The 17,565-nt window shown below is 49.2% G+C and overlaps 5 protein-coding genes across 5 annotated transcripts; 3 read left to right on the top strand and 2 right to left on the bottom strand.

Moving 5' to 3' along the window:
- Positions 1-1,091: 1,091 nt before the first annotated feature.
- On the top strand, positions 1,092-2,315 carry N7533_008189 (uncharacterized protein; the record flags this gene model as incomplete). The annotated part of the gene is made up of 1 exon (XM_057104839.1): positions 1,092-2,315. The coding sequence occupies one exon, from the start codon at positions 1,092-1,094 to the stop codon at positions 2,313-2,315; it is 1,224 nt and encodes a 407-aa protein (XP_056959796.1).
- Positions 2,316-2,935: 620 nt separating this feature from the next.
- On the top strand, positions 2,936-3,701 carry N7533_008188 (carbon-nitrogen hydrolase family protein; the record flags this gene model as incomplete). The annotated part of the gene is made up of 2 exons (XM_057104838.1): positions 2,936-2,995; positions 3,051-3,701. The coding sequence occupies 2 exons, from the start codon at positions 2,936-2,938 to the stop codon at positions 3,699-3,701; spliced, it is 711 nt and encodes a 236-aa protein (XP_056959795.1).
- A 622-nt stretch (positions 3,702-4,323) lies between these two features.
- Positions 4,324-6,284, bottom strand: N7533_008187 (bifunctional metallophosphatase/5'-nucleotidase; the record flags this gene model as incomplete). Its single annotated transcript, XM_057104837.1, has 6 exons — positions 4,324-4,841; positions 4,875-5,195; positions 5,259-5,686; positions 5,746-5,938; positions 5,994-6,186; positions 6,243-6,284. The coding sequence occupies 6 exons, from the start codon at positions 6,282-6,284 to the stop codon at positions 4,324-4,326; spliced, it is 1,695 nt and encodes a 564-aa protein (XP_056959794.1).
- Positions 6,285-7,089: 805 nt separating this feature from the next.
- N7533_008186 (uncharacterized protein) lies at positions 7,090-14,968 on the bottom strand (the record flags this gene model as incomplete). The annotated part of the gene is made up of 2 exons (XM_057104836.1): positions 7,090-11,235; positions 11,303-14,968. 2 exons carry the CDS (start codon positions 14,966-14,968, stop codon positions 7,090-7,092), a joined length of 7,812 nt encoding a protein of 2,603 aa, XP_056959793.1.
- Positions 14,969-15,229: 261 nt separating this feature from the next.
- Positions 15,230-16,983, top strand: N7533_008185 (CwfJ domain protein; the record flags this gene model as incomplete). The annotated part of the gene is made up of 2 exons (XM_057104835.1): positions 15,230-15,243; positions 15,297-16,983. 2 exons carry the CDS (start codon positions 15,230-15,232, stop codon positions 16,981-16,983), a joined length of 1,701 nt encoding a protein of 566 aa, XP_056959792.1.
- Positions 16,984-17,565: the final 582 nt, after the last annotated feature.

The following is a 17,565-nucleotide window of genomic DNA, read 5'->3' as shown; positions in this document are numbered from 1 at the left end:
ACCAGAGTATGTCTTTCTTAAAGGCGGGTCAAGCGGCGACACGCTAGTCTTGGGGAGTCCATTCCTTCGCGGATCCTTCGAAACAGGCAATTATTAGCAAAGGAAAACGACAATCTTGGACCGCGGTGTGGGTCTCTCTTATCGAGTGAGAAAATAGTAGGACGCGATAAGGGCTCCACTAAATCTTCTTTTCCCCGCGCGGTCCTTTCACGGATTATCCCCGAGGCCGTCGTTATACTCCACAATCGCACCCGAGCGATGCGACAACCTCAAACACCTGGGCACATACCAGATGGATATCAAGACACGAAAAACGATCACTCGGTCGCGCAATGGGTGTGCAACTTGCAAATCAAAGAGGGTAAGCACATCTCACAGTCACGACCAGCTTTCCAATCGCCAACCAGTCCATATTTTAGTTGAAATGCGACGAAACCAGGCCCAGTTGCTCGCGCTGCACGAGACTTGGTATCCCCTGTCCAGGCTATCAAAAGCACTTAAAATGGCCCACTCGTCAGACGACTTCGAAAAATAAATCAAAGGCTTTTAGGGGCGCTGAACCAGAGTCCTCTTCCGATTGGAGCAGCTACACATTCGATCAGGAAGGGCCTTCTGCGCCTCATCAGTCGGTAGTGGATTTGTTCTGCTCCGAAATATTTGGGGAGGCTTCAAACTCCTATGAAGCTAGTCATACTGGCACGGCAGATGATGACAGTCTTACATCGACACTCTCATTTGCTGACTTTTCTCGGGAGATGAATCTTCAGCCCCAACAAACTCCTTGGAAAGCGACTCCTTCCAAGAGCCCAACACCTAAACACGGTCCCATATGGCCATTATCATTTACCACCGTCCCGGACTTGCATCTCGATGGCTCGTCGAGCTTGGGATCCCCAAATCAAATATCGCAGTCTCGTTGCCAAACGCCACTTTCACAATCCCTCCAAGATCATTCTTCTATACTAGTGGAGTACTATTTCAAGGAAGTCTGTGGGATGATGTCCTGTTACGATGGTCAATTGAACCCATATAGAACGACAATCTCTGATGCTTGGTCTGGTTCCTCATCTTTATACTATATCACTCAGAGCATGGCAGCTGCCTGCTTATCCGAAATTTCGCCAAAATTCTCTTTTGTCGGGCTACAGCTTCAAAAACAAGCATCTATATGCTTGTCGGAGGAGATTCAAGAAAATGAGATCCGAACTTCGTCTCTTTTAGCTCTGGTTATGCTCGGGATGAGTCGCTCCTGGCACAAGCCTGGTGAAGTGGGTCAATCAGAGTTCGAGATACTTGCCACGACACTTCTTTCTTCCAAGGCCTGTCCAGGCAATACCAGTCAATCTGATGAACAAAAGATGTCATTTTTTCGAAACTCTCTTGTCTACTGGCAGTTATTGCTTGCATTCGTTTCTGACAGGGAGCCGAATATCCAGGGAATGAGGCAAAAGCGGGCACAACCAACCCAACAAGACGCGTGCGGGTTGGATGAACCACTTATGCCCCATCCCCAAACTGGCGTTGGAATTGAGATTCAGGTACTCGTCGCAAAAGTTGGATATCTTGTCAGAAAAGAACGAAAGCGCATTCGCTCTCGCCGATTCGCCTCCAGAGACGATATTGACCAAGCCCACAAGGCCATTCTCGAGGCAGAACAATTACAATCTCTACTCTGTGCAATTCAGCTCCCGCATAAAGATACGATCGCTGACTCTGGTGATGAAATGACACCGCCAGATCACCTACTCCAAATCGCCGAGGCATATAGGTGCACGGGCTTACTACAGCTTTACCGAAATTTCCCAGATCTTCTATTGCCATACGCATCACTCCATGATCCAACGCACGAATTCATCACTTTCAGTCCAGGTACTGAAGCATCCTCTAGTCTAGATAATAAGAATCCAGAAAATGCATGGCTGGTTTACTTGGCCTTGCATATTCTCGACTTGGTAAATGGTATCCCTGTGTCATCGACTAGTCGATCCATCCAGCCATTTCTTCTTGTGAGCATTTGCAGTGAGTTGGCTCTGGATTTTGCGGGCTGCTCAACTGTCAGTGCACAGCAGCTTCCTCTAGCAAGTCTCGCCTCTAGCCCAAGGCTGAGGGCTCCAGTGACCGAGATCGAGATTTTGCAAGCAAGGAAGTCTATAATTTCTCGTCTTTCGTGTTTTGAAAATATGCTAGCGGCGAAGCCTATACGCCAAATGCTGCTCCTTGTCAAAGATACGTGGGCTTGTATGGAAACGGATCAATCGGATGTCTACTGGATGGATGTCATGATTGAAAAGGGATACACAACTCTTATGGGGTAAATTTGAGCCCCGTGACTTGCTTTTTCTCTTATTCCGAGTTATACCTGTGCCAGATTCTCCTTATAAATCTCGAGACTTTCAAATTTATAGGTAGTCACATGCAACAGACCTTGACAAATAATAATTTGAATTCAACTTGGCGTCCATGTTGAATCTGACCTCGATCTTTTGAGATGGATGTACTAGTTGTTTCGGTGCTTCAAAATGGCACTACTGGATTCGTTGAAACTTTGTCACTATCACCCCTTTCAATTTATGAGACCCCAAATGGAATTCCAATAATGATGATGGTTGTTGATTAGCATTTAGCTATCAAGATCTGACGCGAAGCATCGGACAACTTGCCACGCGTGCCCACAGCGCAGCGTCGGTGCCAACCAATCGCAAATCGGATCCACCAAGCCTTCCCAATCGGGTTATGGAAAGCTAAGCATATTAAAACTCCAAATGGAATCTGTTTAGTCTTTACCACGCGACAAACGAAACGTAAAAACTACAACAAGATAAAAAAAGGTTGTGGGCATTTTTTATCTTGTTCTCCGGAGCCTCGGTGGCCAGTCTTGTCAAGTAACTTTTCCGATAGTAACTTTTCTTTACTTTCAAGTTTCAAGTCACTCACCATGACCGCGAACACAGCATACCCTTCCTTCAAGGTCTCCATAATCCAGAGCAGAGCAAAGGTAATTTGGTGGCTTTTTTTATCGGACTATCTCGAATACTAACACTTCCAGGAAGCCCTTAGATGCCGATTACAACTTTTCTCGTGCTGCTGAGCAGATTCGCGCTGCTGCTAGCGAAGGCGCATCGCTAGCGGTTTTACCAGAGTATCATTTGACGGGATGGGTACCCGAAGAGCCATCTTTTGCCTTGACCGCCGAGAAAGCTCTCGAGTTTCGTCAAAAGTATCAAGACTTGGCTGCGGAACTTCACATCAATATTTGCACCGGCACTGTTGTCTCTGAGGCACCAATTGAAACACCATCCCACCATCATGTCAAAGATTCTGGTCGTACGCTTCTCAATACATCCGACTTTATAGATCACAATGGTCGCTTTTTGGGATCGTACACGAAAACAAATCTGTGGATCCCCGAGCGGCGGACCTTGACATCATTCATCGAACATGCACGCGGGGCAACGAAGGAAGGGCAATCGACTCCAAACCCCCACAAAGTCATAGATACCCCCCTCGGGCCTGTTGGGATTTTGGTATGTTGGGATCTTGCTTTCCCAGAAGCATTCCGACAGCTTGTTTTAGCCGGCGCCAAAATCATCATCATCCCTTCATACTGGACATCGTCAGATATGTGCAGCGAAGGACTTGCATACAACCAAGAATGCGAGAAAATGTTTGTCCAAAATACCCTCGTTACTCGTGCGTTTTGAGAACACGGCTGCGGTGATCTACTGTAATGCCGGTGGTCCCGCGCAAGAGGGGTTCTTCGGCTGCAGTCAAGTCGTGTTACCCATCCTGGGGACTGTGCCTGGAAGTTTTAATGACGGCGAAGAGGGAATGCGTACTTTAGATGTCGATATGCAGTTGGTGGAAATTGCCGAGAAGAATTATCAGATTAGGAAGGACTTAGCGGGAGAAAACTGGCATTATGGATATTCAAAGGCCAATCTGTAGCCTTTTTTCATTCTTCTGTTGTGGCTAGCTGGTCGAAGAAACCCAGTTATTTGGTATTCCTCCAACATGATACTTAGCGCTCTGCCATTTTTAAAATGCCTGGGATTCCCATTCGTTGAGTCAGAATTCTGCAAACCGTTTCGTAAGATATCTATAGAAGCGCGGCTGAATCGACGCTGATTGGACTTCCATCCTCTTAGCTCCTGGGAGAAATTTTCAAATCCCCCTGGAATGATATTTCAATTTATCTGTCGAGTCTAATTGATCTTTCAAGCCTCCAAGATTTGTTTCATCTTATACCTAGCACTGCCAGTGCAGTTCAAGATACCTAGGTGTTACATGTCTAAAGGCAGCCATAAATATCTAGCATGGATAGTATTAGAGCGCCGGGCACTCGATAAACCGAATTCTACCGTCAACCACAGGATTTACAATAGGCAAGCCGTCCGAGGCTGTACCAACGATAGTAACAGCTTGCGCTCGCTGGATACCCAGCTCGTGATCATCACACCTCTCTTCGGCCTTTTGTCCAAATATTTGTAACATGAGACCGGTATCAGTTATAGCAGTTTCTTCGTCGACGATTGTCTCCTCTGCCGGAAATGAGGTATATCCATCAAATCCATCCCCGATAAACTTGGGCAAGGCAACGGTATATACGCGAGAGGGATCTAGTTTTTGTGGCGCTGCACCGGGTCGATCAAGGAATATTTCCAAGACGCGATGCTCCGGTTTTCGTTGCCAGGTAGCTACCATGCGTAGACCAGCTACCTGAAGGAAACGTCCGTCCATGTGCATATCTCCAATTGAGTTTTCCATAGAGTGTATTATAACACTACCCTTGATTCTTTTTACCAGAAGGGAGTTTTCAAAAGGGCAGATGTCTAGATCGTTAGCTGAAGTAGGCTTTCAAAAAAGGCATGACGTACTAATAATATCTTTTATCAACAATGGGGAGCCACCCGGTATGGATGGACCAAGAAGTTGGTTGCAGCGAATAGAGCCACTGTTGAAAAGCGCTATATCTGTATTATAGAAAGCCTGAACTGCAGTTGCTAACATATTACCTAGATTTGTCTCTTGGCTGCGAACGACTGAGCCACGGCCATCGAGCAAGGTATAGGAGTGCAAGACAGGCTCCTGAACAAGATCATCGACACGGTTATGAATTGAATCCAGTAACTGGTTAATTCCGGGCGTAATAGTAGAGACGAGCGGATTTTCTGTATCGATATTGCTCCACTGGCTCACTGTATAGAGTAAGGCAAATTAGACGAGGAGCAAACAGATGACCTATATTATAATATACTCACCAACCGTGGAGATATTAGTACTTCCTTTCTCATCTTTTCCTATTATCATTCGTACCAAAGACAAGCCTGTCCAGTCTGTCCCGCTTTTGATAATCCGAATATCACCCTGAGCATCGCGTATCAAGCCTTCAACTGTAATATCTATGTTATCGTGACCTTGTTCAACATTTGCTGGGTCCGTATCAGTATCGCCATTGAACCGTCGAACAACTTCATGGTCATGGCCACCCAAAAGTAAATCGACTCTACTTTTGCCCGTTTTTGTCGCTTCTGCAACTTCCATGTCTTCGGCAAGACGCATATGGGTCAACGCGATAACCAAGTCGCAATTCTCTCGAACACGAAGGTGGGATGCCATTCGCTGGGCAGTTTTAACAGGGCATTCGATATGTGAGTGGGGCAGCTTTTCGCAATTGGACGGCCAATCCCTGTTTTTTTGTCAGCTTATGGACTACAGTACTGAATAATATTCAAATTTTGAACATACGTGCCAGCTAGTCCAAAGAATCCAACCCGACATCCATTGACATTCTTAGTTACGTAGGATTTGGCACAACCGAGTAGACGCGTATCGGGATGCTCATTCTCTTTCAAAGGTAAATGCCAAGCATTGGAAAGCACCCAAGGAAAGCAAACTTTATTAGACAGCTCGATGAGCCGCTGGTCGCCAAAGTCAAAATCTATCTCCTCATTAGGTATTAATATTTCTTCAAGGCAATAGGGTTGGCTTCAGACCATGATTCCCGTAACAGGCGATATCGACACCAACAAAGTCGAGAAGAGGTCCCATATGCTCGCCTTTTAGGATACTCGCCTCAAGGGACGGTGAAAAGGCATCTCCGCTGAAAACAGTCAAAGCTCCGTCGGTCATAAATGAGGATTTCAGTTGCATGAAGCGTGAAAGTTTCTCTGCAGATGGCACATGATACTATGAAATGGGAGCATTAATTCCATGAAAATTGCTAGTTCCAAACTCTCACTTACTACATCATTGAAGTGAACAAATTTTAACTCCTTTGACTCCATACTAGTTGGTGCACATTCACCTCTACCGAAGCGGTCGAGAGTAGCTCTCAATAACTTCAACGATCATGTCAGCCTTACTCTCAGGGTCCGTCTACTTATTAGCACCATTCCATAGAAGGAATAAGATTGCCAACCTTGGGAGTAACTGAAAAATAATTTCACTTTACGATTGAGCACTTACTTTTTCACGTTATTGCTTAGGTGGTAATATTTATCGAGACAGTGTACAGCTGCTGTGTCTCATCACCCTTGGCATGCGTAAAATGTGAAAGAAAATATCAAGGAAAATCGAACCATGCCAGCTAATAAATGTCTTACCGTCGAGTCAGGTGATTCACTGTTACATCGTCCCTTAGAGTGTGGCCTGGGCTACCGGATCTCCATCGATGTTCAGCCGGATCACCGTCTTATGTGGGGTTGGGCTGGTGGGGTGGGGGCTGGGCACAGTTCTGCATCATATTCCAACTTGAAGGTTGGAACAGGCGTATCTTTTACGTACCCCTCTCCATGTGAACAGCTGAGAACAGACATTCGATGCAGCGAAGCATACCTAGGTATTGTGTCTGGTTCTCAGTTCATTTGTGATCAAATTGGAAAGAATTAGTATCCTCAAGCAGGCCAAAAGGAGAACACACATAAGAATTGACTTGAAATTGAAATCTATTCGACATGGATACTAATAGGTATATACTGAAAATGACCTAAATACCACCCCCAAACGCCAGCTTTTTAGTATGCCATCATAAAATATGCAACATGAAAAACAAAATCACCATCCACAATCAACACATCATCTGTCACCTGTTTACCACCCCCGCCTCTTTCCACGATGCTCCAGTCCCTTCTCCTTTCTCTTCTCTCTCTTGCGATCGTTTCTCCTCTTCTTGTCACGCTCGTGGCGCTCGGGATCGGCAACAGCCTCGATGCGACGCTTGGTACGTCTACCTTCACGACGCTCCTTGACAGTATCTTGCACCTTGGTCATTTGGGCAATGTATTCGGAGCTTCCAAGCTTCTTTTGCAGCAAATCAAGGACCTCGTGGCAGTTGGAAACAAGTCCCTTGTAGATATCCTGGAATGCGGGATCGGCTGAGCGCGGGCCTGGGATAGTCGTGTCGGTCAAGTGCTGGAGGGGAAGGAGGATGACCGGAAGCGAGGGTTTGATTTGCTCGGCCTCGAGATGGCGGATCAATGCAGCGAGCAGGGTGATCGATGCAGTCTTGGGGACCAATGCTGCGGGGCGACCTCCAAGGACTTCCCGACGGAGAAGGTATGCGATTTGCCCGAAGATGTAGTGGAGGGCGGTCTTGGCCGGAGCGGCGCCGTTTGTGACGGCTTCGTCGGTAGCCTCGTCAGCATCTTCGTCCTCATCAGACTCATCCTCCTCAGATTCGACGTCATCTTCCGTTCCGGTCTTCTGGAGCTCAAGACCGTTCTGGGCACAGCAACGGCCAAGGAAAACAATGTTGCGCACATTTTGCAGAGCAAGGTCATCAGTGAGACCCGGTGTGCGCAGGCAGCGGAGACTGGCTCGGATGAGCTGCAGCATAGCCTCCTTGTCAAGGATGAGACCGGTGGTGCAATTCAAAGGAAGAGCACTGTAGCCAGCGGCAGCGTGGGTCTTAGCAAGATCGGAGAGCCAGGTCCCCACGAGGTTGGCAGCACAGGACTTGACCCAGGTGTGAGGGAAGAATAACGATTCTCGAATAGCGGTCCAGATAGCAGAGCAATCTTGGCTCAGGGCGAGAGATGGAACTGTCTTACAAAGCTTCGTGAAGAGCTGCAGGGCAAAGTAGAGAGTCTCCCAGTTCCCGTTCTCATGATCGTCGGCGATCGGCCGGATCAGGTCGGGCAGAATTCCAACCACAAAGCGAGCCTGCTTGTCCTTCTCTGTCTCCTCTGCTTCGAAGTAGATCCGCATGGCCTGCAGTCCGACACTGCTCAGAGCCATGTTATCAGTCTGCTCCAGCCACGAGCGGAGGGGAGTCAACATGGTCTTCATCTGCTCCTGGTCTGCTCGGTTGTAGAATTGGCTCAGTAGAGCACCAGCCATCTCACGGCATTCGGGCGAATCATCATTTGCCATGGCAAGCACCACGGGCAGGAAGAAGGTGCTGACAATATCTTGCGCCAGCTCCTGCCCTGTCTTGGAAAGGAGCAGGTGGACTGCCTCCAAAACCGACTGCCGTCCTTCTTGGTGCTTGTAATCCAAGTTCTTCGCGAGGAAGCCAAGTTGCTTGGTCCAGCGGTTCTTGGCCTGTGGATACTCAGTCAAGAAGTGGATGTACGTGCCGCGAGCAAGATCACGAGCAGAGCGGGTTTGGTTTGTGACCATCATGGTTGCAATAGAATCCATCAATTCATACATTTCCGTCACAACGAACTTGCGCGACATGACAGCGCGAATGAAGTTGAACGTGATGCCTTGGCGATCGGGCTCTTCAATGTCAGCCTTGAGGCGGTGGAGCAAGTAAGCGAGGTGTCCATCACGAAGCTTGGTGCTCTTTCGTTCGCGGATCATAGCAGAGATTAGCTTGAGAGACGCCTGGGATGCCTCTGAGTTCGTGGTTGGGGACTCCTTGAGCATCTTGACAGCCTCCGTGAGGTAGACATGGGAGTTTTCATCAAGCTCGGGCATTGGAAGCTTAATGATTGTAGATAGCAAACGGAGAGCAGAGATCTTGACTTCTTCATGAGACTGTACAAGAGCATCGCCAATGATGGGCAGGAAGCCAGAAAGATTGGCCGGGGTCATGAGCGAGCCGAATTTGTTGAGAATGGCACGGAGGATGTCAAGTGAGAACCTGGTCATTTTGTAGGTATGGGAGGACGTGATGCCACGCTTCTCACCACGCTTGGCACCCTGGAGCCTGACCAGGAAGCGCCTCTCGATTGCGGTTTCTGGGCGCTTTTCCCGTCCCTCTGTGTTGTCCTTGTAGGACTCCTTGATGATTTCGTAACAGAACATCAACAAGTCTCGGCTTTCGGCACCGGGGTTTCGCAAAAGTCCAATTCCAATTCTCCTCATGAGCTCGTCAAGCTTCCTGACCATGTTGGAATTAAGCTTCTCGCGCAAAAGAGCCTGGAGAGGGCTAACAAGTTTGGAAAGGTCGACGACTGTGGCGTTCTTGGCGAGGAGCTCCATTGAATCGTAGCTCTTGCTGCTCTTGACTTCCTTCATCTTGCTTACGTAGTCTTCGGCTTCCTTTTCTTGTCCAACTGTACCGAAAGTGTCGTCCATGACGACCGAAACCAGTTCCGGTAGGCAGTAGTCCAAGTCCCCCTGGCTGAAGTGATCGGTGGAAACAACCAGTAAGGAGTGAACAGTAAATGAGAGAACGTGCAACTGGTATCCACGCAGAAGAGTATGACGCAGCTCCTTCAGGATGTAGCCGAAGTAGGGCGGACCAAGAAGAAGGGAAATGTCACTGAGCGTTTTTCGGGCTGTGTCTCTGGCATCTTGCGATTTACTCTTCAAGATACTACAAACATCGAGAAGAACCGGCGACAAGCGAATGGCCATCTCCTGTTCAGTGAGAATCTTAAGAAGCTTGATCGTGGTGACAGCGGCAGGAAGACGGAGACTCATTTCTGCCTCATTCTTGTGGTGAATGAAGTGAGTCAGGAAAGGAATGAAGTTGGTGGTTAGCTCGGTTGAGACCTTTGTCAGATCAGGAACAGTTTTCGCGAGTGTGCACTTGACTTCAACAGTATCCATGGCATCGGCATTGGCACTGGACTCTTGGCTAGTCTCCTTCTTCTGGTCCATTGCGCTAGACAGAGCATCGGACATTCTGCCCAGAAGTCTGAGAATATTCTTCTCCATTTCTGGCTTGCTCTGCATGTACCCACGGTACCTGCGGAAGTTGTTGCGGAACTGACTCCAGTCCAGCCACTCGGCCAGGGCACCAATAGTGGCAACAGCTTCGGCGATCAAGTTGTGACCACTCTCATCCTCCGCACCTTCGAATGCGAAATGCTCGATGAGAGGCAGGAAAATGGAGCCCAGGTTGGTTGGCTGGAGATGTCCCTTGGCAGCTTCGCCCGCCAGACGTCGCAATGCACGGAGACGACGATGCTGCTGGATGTGAAGGATATTGGTAAAGAAGGATGCCTCTTCATCGTCGCCCATGAGCAGATCGTGCATATCCTGCACGGATGGCCGAGTGGGATTCAGCTTGATAAAGTAGCCAAGAGCAGCAACAATCTCAGCTCGGATCAATTCAGCCTTGTTTCGAACTCCAAACTTCATCGCGGGGATAAAGACATCATTCACAAGAGCCTCAAAGTCATCCGCACCGGCCTCGGTGGCGGCTCTGTCGATGAAACGTCTGAGACCGTAGGAAGCGCTGGATCGAACAGCCAATTCTTCTTCGTCCTTGACATAGAAAAGCATATTGTAGAGAATAGGCCTCCACTGCTTAGCGTTGAATTTCTGCGACAGATCATCGTTGATCTTTCTGAAGGCCTGAAGACGACGTTCAAAATCTGGCTCGAGCTTTTTGGAGGAGCGAGAGTTCAGATCCGCGCAGAGTTCAGCGACTTCGGCAAGTTCTTTGTCATGACTTGCGAGCGCAGCAAAAACTCGTGCCAAAACCTCTCTGTTTGCATCATCCTTGAAATAATCGAACATGGATACAACCGCCTCGAATACTTGCTGAGAAAGCTTGGCGTCGTCCTCCGGGGTGTACAGGGGTAGGAAATGTTCGAGAATTCGCAACAGACCAGCCTTGGTCTTCGGGCTGACACGGTCGGGGGGTTGGCGAAGCAGATAGGTGGAGATGCTAATCAAGCTAGATGTCTCCTTAGAAGATTCAACGCAGGGGGCGATAAGTGAAAGAGCATTGACACCTGAATTGAGGACAGGCTTTGAAGGAGGTCCAACTCTCAAAAGAGGGCCGAGAAGGGAGAGAGCGTGCTCAAGGTAGGGAGAGAGGACTTCAGAGCGAATCTGCTCGGGGGGGGATATCCGACATTTCCTGGTCTTCTCCCTCCTTCTTTCCGGTAGACTGCTGCACAAGTGGGATAAGGACTTCATCCATGACGAATATCTTAACCTCATCGCGTGCCGACTCGACGCCAAGACAGTCAATGACCTTGGTGAGAACATCCTTGTTATGCTGAACAAGATAAAAGGTCGATCTCGGGGCAGACGCCCAGGTGTGGAAGAGGCGAAGCAGTCCGGAGACACCCTGAGCGGTCTCAATGGGGAATAGATCCAGCCTGTTGTTGATCAACTCTTTGAAGATGATGGCAACGTATGGTGTCCAATCGAGGTCGGATGAGACCGTAAAGATCAAAGTCAGACAGCGAATACAAGTCTGGCGGATATTCTGGAAGATTGCCAGGAGACGCTCGTCTTCTCTATCCACGTAAAGATCACTATTTTCGTCATAGATTGCTCGACATGCTCGAACCAGGCAGTAGATAACAACGTTCATGGTCTGGATGGAAAATGGGATCATGCGACTCTGGAGAGTTTCGAAAACCGTATCAATCATCTTGAGTAGACCAAGCTGTCTTCTTGGACTGGTGAGTTCCTCTGAGAACGCGGCTGCGACCTCGCTGTTATCCTTGACAACGGAAACTTGAGATAGAGGGCCGAATGCGAGCTGCATGAAAAGTCCAAAGTCCTCCTCCGAGAGAAGAGAAAGCGAGCGCAGAATAGCCTTACGTCGACCAACCTGACCAGCCTGACCAGATGAGCCAGCCTTGGAGATCATGCGACCGTAAAGAAGTCGAAGAAGAATGGGAAGCAGAGCAGGACGGTGCTCCTGCTCGATCAGACTGTCCTCGCCACCAACACGCACGAAGACAGACATCTCATCTTTGAATCTGGCTTCATCCAGAATGTTCAGCAAGTTCTCTTGATAAGGCACAACGTGCGCGTTCTTCCAAGTGAAAATAGCTTTGAGAGCAGCTTTCTGGATCTCCGAATTACCGTGGCACAAAAGACCGAGGACTGCCTCGTGAACCTCGGGGGCCTTGTACAGAACCTTGGGGTTAAGGAATTGGCCAAGTAGACCAAGCATAGCCAGTCGGTCTTTGAATCCCCATTTGATCGGTGTTGAATCAGCCTCCGTGTCGGCATCATTCTCGGCATCATTGGCGGTAGGAACATCGTCCTGATCATCGCGTGTAGCCCAGCTCAGGAACAATGGCATGATTTGACGAGACCGCTTCTCAGCCACATTGGGGGTAGCACTCAAGACGCGCAGCGCATGGCTTCGGGGGAACCCAGGGACGAGGTCCGCCATCTTGTGGTCCTTTTCAAACTGGATGGACAAAGCGGCCAAAGGATCCTGCATAGTCTTCGCGTTGGCGGTGGAAACATTCTCAATCTTGCGAACATTGAAACACTCGAAACGGCTCGAGACAAATGAGTCTTCATTCTCTTCCTCGGGTTCATCCTCATTCGTAGCGCCAGAGTCCCGCTCCTGCAGCCACTGAACAGACAAGTCCGAAACAATTTTCTCTCCCTCGAGATGTTCGCTGATGGTTTTTAGAGCAGCAGCGGAATCGTCCCAGAGAGGAGTCAACTTCTTCGAGAACAGACCGAAGCAGAAGTACGGAATAAGGCTAGCCATCCATCTGCGAGAAGCGATCTGAGGGTAGAGAAGTGCCAATTTGCGGAGGTGCATCGATACGGTTCTGGCACTTTGAAGAGTGAGGGGACTTTCTTCGATCTCAATTGCCAGGGAGATAGGGGAAACTTCATCTCCAGGGACCCGGCTAATTAATTCACGTAAGATCTGAAGAGAGACGAGTCTCAGTCTCTGCGAAGGACTGGCGAGGTTGAGGATCAAGTTGCGAGCAAATCCTTCCAAGGTCGAGGTTTCGAGCTCCGCGGATTGGGGGAGAGCAGAAACAAAAGTCAAAACACCCTCTAGGAATAAAGGAAGACGCGAGAATTCAGCTGAGGCTGTAAGGATTGGTTCCCACAGCTCTGTGTCCAATTTACCGGCCTGGGTAGCCAGATCGACGTAGATCTTGAACCCCTGACCAAGGTAGAATATCAAGCCACTGTTCTGCTGAGCGTTTTGCTGGGTGGTGGCATCGTTCAAGGCAGAGACAAGATTGCTATGTAGTTTCTTCACGATCTTGGGCAGGCTAGCAGAGTCTGCAAACAATGAGATGGCCTTCGGGAGTTTGACCAGGGCGTTAAGAACACGTTCGTCGTTGGTAGGGTAATTCAAGGAGTCGTAGAGGTGAGACTTCAAGCCTTCGGGGCATGAGACATAGCCTGGCTTCGAAGCTTCGGATGTAATGCAGCCAGACTGGTTGAGTCGGAGTAGCGTCAAGCACGTTTCCCACTCTTGCTTTTTCCAGGAAGCATTGAGGAACTTTTGGAAATAAGGAACAAGAAGACTTTGGAAACGCTCGGAGCCCCATTGTGAAAATGTGTTGCAGAAGAACAAGAAGTATTTTGAGAGAGGTCCGGTGGACACATGGTCCATCAGAGGTCGCAAGAATGGCAGCATCTCATCCATTGGAGAAAGCTGAAGAGCGTAGGCGACGGCACCAAGGAGCTGTGTGATTGTTTCTGAGTCCACATTCTGGTTTGATGCCACCTGCTTCAGAAGTGACACAAGGGTCTGGTGCACGGTCTTCCAATCCCTGATTCGGGTTGCCTTACGGGTTCCAAAGCAGACAAAGATGAGACGGCAGCACTCGGGCAAGTTGGGATTATCAGAACCTTGAGACCGGCTTTCAACGTATTCCTTGACTGTTTCGAGAATGGGGCCGAATGTCTCGGGAGTGGTGTGATGAATGAGATTGATCACCAATCCAACAGCAACCTGCGCTGGTTGACTGCTAGTTCCACTAGACGGGGGAATCTGGTCCAGAACACAGCGCAAGATATCCATTCCATTGGAGTGAAGACCATTATTAACACCCTTGATGGCATCCGCGAACATGACCATCAAACCCTCCTTGTAGTTTTCAACATTGTTTCCTTCCTCCGCTGATTTTGAGATATCATCGTAGAGGTAAGAGACGGCGTTCTCGAGGGGCGTCTTGTTCTTATAGTAGGTGAGACCTGCCTTGCGAATCAGAAATGACATGGACTCGGCGGCGAACCGAGCAACAAAAGGCTTTTGTCGCTCTTTGCCGAGATATGGGGTCATAATGCCGAGAAGTTGACGCAAGTCGGGCGTCAAGAGTCTGGAGAGGAATTTGAAAATCCATGCTAGACAAGTAAAACTCCATTCCACCACTTCAACATCGGGGTGTGTTGCGGCAACCGATGCTACCAATGTCACCGAGGTCGCAAAGTGCTTCTCAAATTTCACTCCCAGGTCTCGGGCAAATTGGGCCAGCAGACTCATCAGAGGCTCGATTGAGTGCTGGTCTCTCTTCTCGATAAACTCCACCAACAGGGCCATTATTTTCTCTTCGTGGTACAAAATCTGGGCGAGGGTTTCGGAGAGGTTGTTCACACGGCGGACGAATGTGCTGAAATTGTCGGAAAGGTTCATTTCGACCCAATGATCGAGGGCCGATCGGAAATAAGACGAGGTCTCGTCATCTTCACCAAAGCTCGCCCGGCGCACACGGTGAATGGGGTCGATTTTGAGCTTTGCGATACGCTGCGAAAAAGGCTCCCAGCGATGATTTTTTGTGGTTTCGGTGCCCTTTTTCAGGCGCCTTGTAGGCTTGTCTCGTGAGCTTGGCGCTACCATTTTGGTAGATGAGACAGGTAGCGCTGTCAACGAGAAAGGTGCTCGATCAAAGTGATGGCTTGCCTTCTATCGATTCCAAAAAAACTGAGCGGCGCCGGTTGCACTTTCTTCCGACGCCGCGGAGGCCAGTCTACGCTAGTCCTGAATGAGGCTAGCTCCAGTCACGGGGTGGCCCAAGCTCCTCCGCGGTTGCAACTTGCGCTTGCGATCCTGCCGCCTCTCGACTTTGTTATCTCTTAGATCTCTGAAAGGATATACATCATGGCGTCCAAGATGTGAGTGTCCTCCAATCCAAAATCTCAAGATTATACTAATTCAAAATCACTAGTATCGTTCTTGGAAGTGTGAACTGCCAATTACAGGCAGCATTCACCAAGTTGGCCAAGCTGCAAGTCAAGCAAAACTTCGCATTCGCAATTCTAGTCGGCAATCTCTTCGGCGACTGCTCAACAGAGAGCGAATTGGACGAAATCACCGCGCTACTATCAGGAACTATCAGCGTCCCACTCCCGACCTACTTCACTCTCGGCGACAAACCCCTCCCAACGAGAATCGTGGAAAAGATCGAAGCCAATGATGAAGTCTGCCCTAACCTCTACTTCCTGGGGAAGCGCGGGACTTTAAAGACCTCAGAGGGTATCCGCATTAGTGCGCTTGGAGGAAAATTGCATACCGATGCAGCCTCGCAATCAAAACCAGAGACGAACGCCGCCGGCAAATTCCAACCCACATACACCGAGGCCGATGCACGCGCTCTATTCGGAACGCATAGCGCCGACATCCTCATCACCAACCAATGGCCCAAGGGCATTCGGACGGGATCAAAGGTCGACATACCAGAAGATCAGGCCAAAGCCCTGACCGAAGTCCCATGTCTAGCCGATGTTGCCGCCACCCTGAAACCCCGTTACCACTTTTCCTCCTCCGAAGAAGTCTTCTACGAACGAGAACCGTTCTTCCACCTCCCAACAGAAGACAACCCAGATGTCAAGCCATTGACCCGCTTCATCTCACTGGCCTCATTTGGCTCAAAGCAAAAATCAATGTACGCCTTCACGCTCGATCTAACCGCCGCACCACCCCTCACAATCCCCGCCGGCGCAACGGCCTCACCCCTCCGCCCTGCGCAAACAAAACGAAAAGGTCTCCCTGCCCAACGCGAATCATTCAAACGCTTCGCCACAGACGACGACCACCACCACAATAACAACCGCCCGCAAAAACGCCACCAGCGCGCCCCACCCCCAGGCCCAGATCAATGTTTCTTCTGCCTCTCCAACCCCAACATCGCAGCCCACCTCATCACATCAATCGGTAACGAGAGCTACATCACAACAGCCAAGGGCCCTCTCCCTCCAAACGACCTATTCACCGACCTCGGATTCCCGGGTCATATGCTGATAATCCCATTCTCACACGCGCCAACGCTAAATTCGATTTCGGACCCCGAATCGCGCACGGGGACGTATAAGGAAATGCAGCGCTACCGCGCTGCTTTGCATCAGATGCTTTCTGATCGCTCATCCGGTAAATTGGGCGCCGTCACTTGGGAGGTTAGTCGTGGCAATGGAATCCATACACACTGGCAATTCCTCCCTGTGCCGGTTGATCTTATCGAGCAGGGGCTGGTGGAGGCTGCTTTTAAGGTTGAGGCAGAGAATCTGAACTATCCCCGTTTCGAGACCAAGGCCGAGGGCTTAGATAGTAGTGCTGAACCTGGTGATTTCTTCCGTATCTCGAGTTGGAGGAGTTCGGAGAAGGGTGCTGAGGGGGAAGGAGAAGGGGAGGAAGAATCTTCTGCGAAGACCGCTTCTGGGACAGAGAAAACCCTCATGCTGGAACTGAATCCTGATTTCAGATTCGATATCCAATTCGGTCGTCGCGTGATGGCCAAATTACTTGAATTGGATAAGCGGATGAACTGGAAGGATGCGACGCAGTCGCAGCCTGAGGAGGAGGCGGATGCTGAGGCTTTCAAGGAGGCTTTCAAGAAGTATGATTTCTCGATGGAGTGATGAGATTCATACCATTTTCTCAATTACGAATTGACTTGGAATGAAAACGCATTGTCGTGTATTATTAAAGCTAGCTTTAGGGCTATTCAATATTATCAGTGGTATATATTCATGGATCCATAGAAATATGGCATTCCCAGGTCACTTCATAATGGATTCTAGCGCTCAACAGCTACCACTGCCCTACTACGAGGACATCGGGAGCAGTGCTAGTGCATATGGCCTGATGCTCTAGCAAGGGATGTCGATGCCTTGAAGTTCAGGTATTCAGGCAGAATTGAAGATTCACTTGGACATCAAGTAGCACGGAGAATAGCCAGCCCTGGTCGCTCATACCTCGACAATTGAATTCGACAATCACAATTTACTACTTCTAAGGTCACATATCTCATCCTAGGAGTCCCATTAAAGATTCAAGGATACCTGATGTCAAAACTGCCTACGGTCAGTCCGTTGAAGAAACCGCAAGGGCGGCCACGAGTGCACTATATATCTCGTGTACCTAAGCTAACCCCTGACTTCCAGACCACATGGATAGCACCTAATGCCACCTTATTTTACCATCAAAGCGTATTGAATATA

Source organism: Penicillium manginii (genome assembly GCF_028828005.1).
Source record: "Penicillium manginii strain IBT 31320 chromosome Unknown utg000005l:1.0-5665137.0:1.0-5668048.0, whole genome shotgun sequence".
Taxonomy (NCBI): domain Eukaryota; kingdom Fungi; phylum Ascomycota; class Eurotiomycetes; order Eurotiales; family Aspergillaceae; genus Penicillium; species Penicillium manginii.
Note: the sequence above shows the minus strand (reverse complement) of the source record. Positions and strands in the feature narration are given on the sequence as shown.